Source organism: Neopelma chrysocephalum, unplaced genomic scaffold (genome assembly GCF_003984885.1).
Source record: "Neopelma chrysocephalum unplaced genomic scaffold, ASM398488v2 Primary Assembly neopelma1_77, whole genome shotgun sequence".
Classification (NCBI taxonomy): domain Eukaryota; kingdom Metazoa; phylum Chordata; class Aves; order Passeriformes; family Pipridae; genus Neopelma; species Neopelma chrysocephalum.
Window position 1 is genome coordinate 1,982,407 of NW_020897738.1, and position 10,192 is coordinate 1,992,598.

A 10,192-nucleotide genomic window follows, 5' to 3' on the forward strand; every position below is an offset into this window, starting at 1 on the left:
TCCTGAGGTGGGGTTCCTATTGGAATCCTTTCCTGAGGTGGGGTTCCTATTGGAATCCTCTCCTGAGGTGGTGTTCCCATCATGGTCATTCCTCCTGGGACTCTGAGGGTGCTGGGAGGGACAGCACCAAGTGCTGTGTCCATGAAAAGCTAAATCATTTTTGGGTTATTTAGAGGTGAGCTGGGACCCACTGAGGATCTGCATCTCGCTGGGTTTTATTGCAGCACAGCCATCCCTGGGAGAAGGGGAAAAACTGGGATTAGCACAAAAATCCATGTCACCCTCATGCCTGTGCGTCTGCCTTGCTTCCTAAATCCACTCCCTCGCATCTCCCGGCTCCCACAGCTTGTTGGGCACCGTGGGCAGCGTCTGGCGAGCCCTGTTCTCCAACTCCAGGAAAAGCAAACAATGGGAAGCAGAGCAAATGTGCTCCAATGCTGCCACCTGCCTCCAGCAGTTCCAACTGCTGACTGAGGGGCGTCTAATTCCATTGAATTTGTTAATGCATCACACAGAGGTCAACTTCAATTCCAAGATGATTGTCCAGGGCTGAATTGCAGGAATAGTTTTGGTTGGGCTGATCCTGCCTGGGGTGATGGGTTTGTTGTCCCATCCCTGCCAGATACAGAACCCGCCTCCCTTCATGAATAAACCTTTGGTGTTGCCTACTTTGGGCTCCACAGCTGGAATTCCAGTGCTCTGGCATCCTTAGGGGGCTGTTCCTCCTCCCGATGGCCCTTCCCTGAGGATGTTTGCAGCAGAAGGGTTGTGTAACCAGGGCAGAAGTGAACAGGCAGCCGCTGCAATGCTGGTTTGGGCTGCTCTGACCTCTGCCAGGACCAGCCCACGCTTCCCTGATTAAATGGGATCTGGAAGGAGCCTGGATCTAACAGGAAAACAAATTGCTGGTATTTCTAGAGGATTAAAAAGTAGGCACTGGTAGAGCTGCAGTATCATCCCTCCAAGGGACAAGCACAGTTTGGAAAGACAGCAGCTCATTCACATGGAATTGGAGCTCCAAGGCAGGTTTTTCCGACTCCTCCTCAGCAGGATTGGAGCTGAACAAGTCTCTGGACATGGTGATAACAGGGAGTTGCAGCATCAGGAGCTGGTGGTTTGGTGCTGGCACATGACTGAGGAAGGATGTTACACATGGATCAGCAAGGGTTTATTGGGAACGATTCCCTCTTCCTGTTTATATGGAGAAGTGACAGCTCGGCCGCCGGTTGCGGGATGCAGGAAGCAGACGAGCCACACACTCTTCAGTGGGAATGGCCTGGGCTAACCAGCTTTCCTTTCCTTTCCCTTCCCAGGTGTGGCAGATTCCTGAGAACGGGCTCACCCTGTCCCTGACAGAGCCAGTGGTGGTGTTGGAAGGCCATTCCAAGAGAGTCGGAATTGTGGCCTGGCATCCGACGGCCCGGAATGTGCTGCTCAGCGCAGGTACAGCCTTGGGAGGGGCCACGGGCATCTCCCTCCAGGAATTTTGGAGCAGAGGTGTTGACTCCTTTCCCTTTTTTCCTCTCCCAGCTGCTTAGATCCCTATGAATCACAAGACTCCCAGCAGTGCCTGGGAACACTGGGACACGTGGCTGGCAGCCCTCTCCTTATCTCAGCCTATTTTATCTTCACTTTACAGGGACAAGCACCAGGGAATTGTCTGGAAGAATGAAATAGAGCATTAAAGCTGTTCCAGACTTTATTTGATTTGCAACTATTTGCAACTATTTACATCTGCATTTCTCATATCCCTGTTTTCATACACTCTTGTAAATGGGCTGAGTGTTTCTGTTTCCCTTCATCCCTGCAAGGTATCCCAGAGTCCTGCTGTTCCTCCCACAAGCTTTCATTGTCAGCATTTTCCAAATTGTCTCCTTGGCTGGTACAGTCCATGGAATGAGATTCTTTTCACCACTGAAAGTCAGTCACATCATTATGGAAATGAATTGGATAATTCATTAGCCATCAGCATAGTCTGAGACTTCCATAGCCTGACCTGTAGGTCGGATCCCAAGGAAAGCAGCCAGTCCTTTCAGCTGGACTGTTGGATAAGCTGAGTCTTTCCTGTTGATAAAAATCCCTTCTCAGCTCCCAGTTTGGTTTCCCCAAAAACCTTTGGAGCTGCAGCAGGTTTATCCCTTGTTCCCCACGTCTGGCTTTTTTCCTGGTGTGATTTTTTTCACCAGTGCTCTGACTGTAGCTGTTATTTTCCGTTTTAGGCTGTGACAATGCCATCATCATCTGGAATGTGGGGACAGGAGAAGCCCTCATCAACTTGGATGACATGCACGTGGACATGATTTACAACGTGAGCTGGAACCGCAACGGCAGCCTCATCTGTACAGCCTCCAAAGACAAGAAAGTCCGAGTTATTGACCCCAGGAAACAAGAAATTGTTGCTGTAAGTTCACTTAATAATTAAAGAAACAGTTGGATTTCACTCCAGCAGAGAATTAGGAAGAAAACGGGGAGAAAGAACCTTCTCGCTCAGTATTTTCACATCATGTGCAGTTGTGGTTTTCAAAGTGAGGCAAAAATTACAGAAAGAATAGCAGGAGTTGAAGGATTTGTCTGGGTTTATTGGGATTAGTGTTTGAACTAGGATTTTAAGGCTCAGTTTTAAAACCTGCAGGAGTGTAATTCCACATCTAATCCTTTTGTATAATTACAGTTCCAGAACTGTGCCTGGGAAGCAGAGGTTTAGCAGCCTGTGTGTGTTGTAGCTTGCAAGGTTGAAGGAAAACCTCTTTGCAAGAGGCTGATGGGCAAAGCTGGGAAGAGCCAGGAATGTCCACTTCTTCTGTGGCTTAGCAATTGGTTTCTTCCCTCAAGCATCAGGGAAAAATAGTTGGATATTGCTCCTTGGATCACATCCTGCGAGGAGCAGCCGTGTGTCCTGCGGCGGTTCCATGAAGCTGGGACAGGATTCACCACGCCGTGGGTTTTCCTGTCCATTGCTGGAGACTGACCTGCTCCTCTCTTCCAGGAGAAAGAGAAAACCCACGAGGGAGCCCGGCCCATGAGAGCCATTTTCCTGGCTGATGGAAACATCTTCACCACCGGCTTCAGCCGCATGAGCGAGCGGCAACTGGCCCTGTGGAACCCGGTATGTCCCTGTCCCCTTCCTGCCCTGGTCCCCTCTGTTGAGTTACTAACCCAGCCCTGCAGTCATGGAGTCATGGAATGGTTTGGGTTGGAAGGGACCTTAAAGCTCATCCTGTTGCAAACCCCTGGGCAGGGACACCTTCCACTATCCCAGGCTGCCCCAAGCCCCGTCCAACCTGACCTTGGACACTTCCAGAGATGGGGCAGCCACAGCTTCTCTGGGCAACCTGTGCCAGTGCATCTTCCAAAATTCCTAGTTTATATACTTGAGGTTATTCCCTCTTCCATATACTGCCTGCTCCCATGCCAGAAGGTATTCCATGATTTGGGCTGGAAGGACACTCAGTGAAGGAACTGAGTTCTCTTGGGTCTCTCCAAGAGCAGTGATGATCAGGGAGCTGCAGGTTGGAAGAGCCTGGGAAGATGCACAGGGAGCAGAGGGGCTGTGGGAAGGTCACTTCACTCTGTACGTTGTATGTGCAGAGCAGGACAACAACAATCCCAGAGGGGCTCAGGTTGGAAGGGACCACCTGGATTGTGTCCAGGTGGCTTTTGAATATCTCCAGGGAAGGAGCCTCTGTCCCCTCATCCATCACCCATCCCATCACACTGACACAAGGCACTGTCATGGCTATGTCACATATTTCCCTTGACTTGGTGGATTTTCTTGGTTTCTGTTTTTACTGAATTTTGTGATTGAAACGCCCTTGGGGGAATGAATCAGCTTGGGAACATTCCCAGCACTTGTTGTAACACACGGATCCTTCCGGGTGGTGCAGACACCGCTGGGAGCTCACTGGCTACAGGGCTGTTAATAATTTAGATCCTGTGGTAACAGGAGCTTTTCCAGCCTTCATTAACATCCCTGGCATTCTTTATTTCCAGAAAAACATGGAGGAGCCAATTGCTCTTCACGAGATGGACACCAGCAATGGAGTCCTGCTGCCGTTCTATGACCCAGACACCAACATCATTTACCTGTGTGGGAAGGTAAGAAGAGGCTTGAGAATCTCTGTGGAGGGAATGTTGTCTCTGAAATGTTCCCCAAGTGTCTCAGCTGGGGGAGGTAAAACAAAAAAATCAGCTCTGCAGAGGGACCGGGCTGCTCTGGAATGGGTTTGACCCCCACTATGCAGGGCCTGAGAAGGTCTGGAGTGTACTGGATGTTTCTTTGACATGGATTCACTTAGGTGAAGCTGCCTTTAATACAACAAGTCCCACACCATTACCAAAACTTCTCTTGTTGTTGTTGACCCAGATGATTTTACGTTGGTGTGGGAGGAAGTTACATTTTAGATGTTCCCCTCCTTGTACCCGAGGATGATGGAGCATATGGCAACACTCCTTGTAATTTTTGGGGGTTAAATAATAGAAAACTGGAGTCAGGTGCTCCTTTCTAAAACCAATTTGTGCTCTAAAGTTCCCACTTGTGATGGACTTCCTACAAACGAGAGCCAAAGACACAATGAATAAATGAAAGTACAAGTACGTTCAGGAATCCCGTCTCTCTAACAGCTAATGAGGAATATTTGGTTTACATCTGCTATTTCTCCTGCTGTTTCAGAGATCCTAGTGTCTGGAATTAAGGATAAACTGGTTTATAGCCTTTCTGCCTGACTGTGGCAGGAAGTTCAGCTTTTCCACAAGAGATGATGTGGAAGGGGACACTCCCAGCCTGGAGGCACCAGCTCAGGTCTCTTTACCAGAGTGTTTTGAGCAGGACTTTGAGGAACTGTTACAGCAGGGAGCTGCTTTAAAGTTTAAGCTTAAAAAACCCCAGCTTTAAGCTGTGTGTGGCAGCATTCCTGGGAGGAAAGGCTGTGGATGAGGCTGATGGTTGCCCCAGGCTCTGCAGGGTCTCTTCTCATCCCTGCAGGGTGACAGCAGCATCCGCTACTTCGAGATCACAGATGAGTCCCCGTACGTTCACTACCTCAACACCTTCAGCAGCAAAGAGCCGCAGAGGGGGATGGGGTTCATGCCAAAGAGGGGCCTCGATGTCAACAAGTGTGAGATTGCCAGGTAAGGAGAGGGACCCCAAAGCTGGGATCAGCCCCTGCACAGCGAGCGGGCTGGAAGCTGTGGTTGGGAACATCAGGAGTGGTGAAAGCAGCAGAGCAGTGAGCAGAGGGCAACTGTGGCTCAGAAAACATGGGAAAGGCAGGAAACATCTCAGGAGAGCAGGTCTGTCACTGCAGTGGCTCTGGTAGGGAACATGTCTTTGCTGGGAGGGAATATGTCTCTGCTGGGAGGGAACATGCTCAGGCTCTTGTCCCAGGCAACAAGTGATGGGATGAGAGGAAACAGCCTCAAGTTGTGCCAGGGGAGGTTTTAGGGAAAATTTCTTCGTGGAAAGCATGGTCAAGACATTGGAACAGGCTGCCCAGGGCAGTGTTGGAGTCCCTATCCCTGGAGGGATTTAAAAGCCATGTAGATGTGGCACTTGGGGACATGGGTTAGTTGGGCCTTGGTCGTGCTGGGGGAATGGTTGGTCTTGATGATCTTAGAGGGCATTTCCAACCTCAGTAATTCCGTGATTCCATGGGGTTGCTCCTTTCCCATCTCCTCTGTCCCCTGCTCCACTGCTCTGTGTGTGTGGACCTTCTCCTTAGTCCTCACTCTGAGTCCCACCTTTCCCTTCCCCTGGCAGGTTCTTCAAGCTCCACGAGAGGAAGTGTGAGCCCATCATCATGACGGTTCCCCGCAAGGTGAGCACTGCCCTGGGCACGAGGTTTGGAGCCAGCTCGTGCCTCCCAGAGCCCCTGACCAATCCATCTCTTCTGGCTTGCAGTCGGACCTCTTCCAGGACGACCTGTACCCGGACACGGCCGGCCCAGAAGCGGCTCTGGAGGCAGAGGAGTGGTTCGAGGGGAAGAACGCCGACCCCCTGCTCATCTCTTTGAAGCACGGGTACATTCCAGGCAAGAACAGGGACCTCAAGGTGGTCAAGAAGAACATACTGGACAACAAACCTGCAGCCAACAAGAAGAGTGATCTCATCAACGCTCCAAAGAAAGCAGCGGATGCCTCAAACCCCGTGAGTGAACTCCACGAGCTTTGGAGGTGGTGGCCTGGGGTGGGAATATCGGGGTGCTGCTTCTTCGGGAATAGGTGTAACGAAGCTCAAGAACGTGTGATTCAAGGATTTGGGTGACCTGGAGTTGAGGTGGTGCTTGGTTATGGTGTTCCAGGCAATGTGTCCAAAGCTTCCTTCCAAGGAGCAGCGCCAGTGTCTGCTCTCTATGAGCAGTGACAGGACCCGAGGGAACGGCTGGAGCTGTGTCAGGGGAGGTTTAGGTTGGATCTCAGGAAAAGGTTCTTCCCCCAGAGGGTGGTGGGGCACTGAACAGGCTCCCCAGGGAATGGTCACGGCCCCAAGGCTGACAGAGCTCCAGGAGTGTTTGGACAACGCTCTCAGGGACCGGGTGGGATTGTTGGGGTGTCCTGGACAGGGCCAGGATTTGGACTGAATGGTCCCTGTGGATCCCTTCTAACTCAGGATATTCCCTGATTCTATGATTCTGAGGTTTCTAAATCATAGAATAGTCAGGGTTGGAAAAGACCTTTAAGATCATCAATTCCAACCATAACCCAGTACCACCACCATGTTCCCCACTAAGCCACGTCCTCAAACCATGTCCTTTGGGACACAAGGGAAAACTTGGCTTGTTGTTCCAGCCTGGGAGAGCTCCTGTGCTCCTCTTTTTGTGTAAAACATGGACAGTGAACCTCTGGCTCTGCAGATCCAGAGAAGGTTGTACAGGTCTGGAACTGGAGGCTGTAGCTAACACATGGAATCCCAGACAGATTTGGGTTGGAAGGGACCTTAAAGTTCATCCAGTTCCACCCCCTGCCACAGACAGGGACACCTTCCAATAGACCAGGTTGCTCCAAGCCCCATCCAACCTGGCCTTGGACACTTCCAGGGATGAGGCGTAGTAACACACAGAGGTGTTGGGAGTGACAGCTGTCAGTCCGTAGGTCCTTAAATCACAGAATCATGGAATCACTGAGGCTGGAAAAGCCCTCTAAGACCATCAAGTCCAGACATTCCTCAGACTGCCTATTAAAGAGGAGGTACTGGTCCAGTATGTCTTGGATGTGTTCACTGGTGCTGCTGGAAATGCCAGTCCCTGCCCTGAGCATCCCAGCTGCTCCAGAGCGGGCATCACACCCTCATGCCTCAGAGAATCCCACTGGGAGGAGCCCTTTCCTTGGAAAACTGCAGGGCTCTCCTCACACATGTCCTGTCTTGCCTTGCAGCAAAATGAAGCCAAATTGGAGGAGATTTTGAAAGAGCTGAAATCCATCAAGGACATGATCTCCTCCCAGGACGAGCGCATCTCCAAGCTGGAGCAGCAGATGGCAAAGATCGGGGACTGAGGGGCCCCGGCCCAGGCACATCCCAGCTCCCAGTGCAGCCAGCAGCAGCCTGCAGCATTCCAGCCCGAGCTTTCCTGTTCTCCTAAACCCACGTCAACGAGAGCTGATGATTCCAAGCCAAGCTTTTTAGTGAAAGATTTTTTCATTTCCTGATGTTCTGATGAATTTCTGTGACTGTGTCAAACCAAGTCAAAAACAACAAGTGCTACTTTTACAGGTTTTTTTTTTCCAGATGTTATGATGAATCCTTGAAAAACAAATCCATTCTGACTTTCGATGTCGTGCCCAAATACCTTTTTCTAGATTTAGGGACCAATGCCACATTGTTCTTAACCATTTTTTTTAAAGTTGCCAAAAAATAGAAAAAAATCGCTTTTTATTTTTCTTATTTGCCACTTTGCAGTATTTGTGTTTCCATTCCAAGGGACAGGGGGTGTGTGGTGGGTGTTTACACTGTGCAGAGAACAAAGCTGAAGCTATTTTATATAAATCCTCAATTTGGAACAATCAGGTGGGTTCCCTTCCCTGCTGAGACCCCTTGGAGATGGGATGAGCTGCCTTTCCTGCTCCCAGCCCTGTTGTCTGACAGAAAAATATAAATATATAGTTCTGAAAGAAGGGATTCATCCCACAAAATCCTTTTTCTTTTGTCCTACAGAACTTTTAAACCAGCACCATATTCCCATTTTAAAATAATCCCAAGGTTTGATTTCCATGACCAAACTCATGTGTTCTACTTGCTGATTTATTTCAATTTGGAGGCAGAAGTTACTTCCACGCAGGAATGTTTTTTTCAAGGAAGGAGTTTCAGGTGAGCTGTGGGATTCCAGCAGGTGGTGGAATTCTGTGGTGCCCATCTCAGCTCTGTGGTTGCTGTAAATCCTTGTTCCTGCCTCCCATACTCCTCAACTCATGGATTTTAAGGAGCTTTTGGAATCCCAGTCAGCCTCTCACACCGGTGCTGACATTTGGAATTTTCTCTGCTTCCAAGGCAGTGTTAGCAGCAGGAAGGTGACTTTTCCGTGATGATTCTCCCCAAACAAAATGCCTCTGTTGTTATTTTTTTATAATTTGCTTTCTCCTCTCCATCATTCCTGCCTCCCACCCTACATTGCTGGAAAGCTTTGCAGGAAAGGATTTGTTCCCGAACCAGATGAGTGACTTCCAACCCTAGCCTCCCTGCACCCCTTCTGAGTGGAAGGGACTGGGGAGGGTGGTTTTATCCCAGTTTGGAGAACTGGTTTCTCACACGTTCCTTTGGGGAGAGGCCCCGTGAGCGCTCTGGGCTGGCGAGCTCCTCCTGGAATCCCAGGGATGCCTCGACTCAGCAAAGCTCTGCTCTGGTGGGGTCTCCCCTGTGAGGGGGCTGTCAGGGATGGGGCAGGCTGGCTCCCTGCTCCCAGGCCATGTCCTTGTGCTGGGAATGGGATCCAGGACTGCCCGGCAAGCTGTGCCAGGCTGGATCAGTGTCGCCTGTCCTGGTACAACCAGGGAGTGGTGACAGCCCATCTGAAATCTAAAGGTGGGCAAAGACCACTAGGTGTCCAGGAGCTCTGGATCCCTCTCCCAGCTGGACTCTGTGCCTGTGGCAGCTCCGTGTGTGTGTGACGTGTGCGTGGGAGCCTCTGCCCCGCATCCCCTGCCCGGAGCATCCCGGCGGGACACGTGTCCCTTCGGCCAGGCTGAAGTGATTGATTTTTTTTTTCCATTAGTTTAGCTAGGAATTCTCCGATTTTTCCATTTTTCCCAGTGTTTGCATGTCCAGAACTTCCAGGTTAAGGATTCCCTGTTGTGGAGGGATGTGTGTGTGTGGAGGTGGGACCGCGCCGTGGGAACGGCCGGGTCACGTAGCTGGAGAGGCACAAGGACGGGAAGGAGGAGATGGAGGATGTGGGAGGATGGCAGAGCATGAAAGCTTCAGAAAAATGGGATTTCTGTGTTTTAGGGACAAGTGGCATCCCCTGCCCTGTGCCCGTGGATCCACAATCCGGCTGCTCCGGATTCTTTGGCTGTTTGGTGACGTTTCTGTATTGCAGTAAATGCCTGAGATGTGTATTTTTATGAATTTTTCTTTTGGAAACCAAACCCGAAGGTCGTTACCCCCAAAGTGGTGATTTCTGTGTTGATTTGTACGTGTGACTTCGGGGTTGTGTGCTTGGGGACCTCGGGTTTGTTCCTAAAGTCGGAAGGAAATCAGTTTTGGGAGCCGCTGGATTGAGATGCCCAGAGGTGGGGGTGTGGGAGACGGTCCCAGAGGCCGCCCTGGATTTTAGTTCTTAGTCTGTATTTTATTTAAATGAACTGATGCCTCGCCAGGCTCAACCGGAGTCAGTGCCTGAAGCTTTTTGTAGCCGTGATATCCCGGGAGAGAACCAGCCCAGTCCGGAGAGACGCGCTCTTATAGAGCGCCGGAGTATCTGTCCAAATATTGCTTCCATTTTCAAAAGATAAAAGTCATTGATTATAAACTGCCTCTGCTTTGCTTTTTCTTTGGCTCTCGGCGTCCTGTGCCTGCCCTTGGCATTCCAGGTTTGATCAGTAACCTGGATATTAAATGTTGGACAGCTGAGCGGGGGGTTGGGGCTGAGGGGTCCTTTGGGACCCCCTGCTCTTGTCCCAGGGCCCATCCCTGACATCACACACGGTGATTGCCAGTGAGTGAGTGGTCCCAAAAGCTTGGCTGGATGTGGGATGTAATGGCACA

At 50.6% G+C, this 10,192-nt stretch overlaps 1 protein-coding gene across 1 annotated transcript in view; it reads left to right on the plus strand.

The window, feature by feature from the left end:
* Positions 1-9,959, plus strand: part of CORO1C (coronin 1C) — a 43,280-nt gene extending 33,321 nt beyond the window's left edge. Inside the window, exons 4-11 of the mRNA XM_027689279.1 lie at positions 1,314-1,443; positions 2,220-2,401; positions 2,987-3,106; positions 3,991-4,095; positions 4,982-5,127; positions 5,756-5,813; positions 5,897-6,142; positions 7,369-9,959. Of these exons, the coding sequence (XP_027545080.1) occupies positions 1,314-1,443; positions 2,220-2,401; positions 2,987-3,106; positions 3,991-4,095; positions 4,982-5,127; positions 5,756-5,813; positions 5,897-6,142; positions 7,369-7,488 (1,107 nt within the window). The 3' untranslated portion in view covers positions 7,489-9,959. The remainder of the gene's footprint in view (positions 1-1,313; positions 1,444-2,219; positions 2,402-2,986; positions 3,107-3,990; positions 4,096-4,981; positions 5,128-5,755; positions 5,814-5,896; positions 6,143-7,368) is intronic.
* The last annotated feature ends 233 nt before the right edge of the window (positions 9,960-10,192 follow it).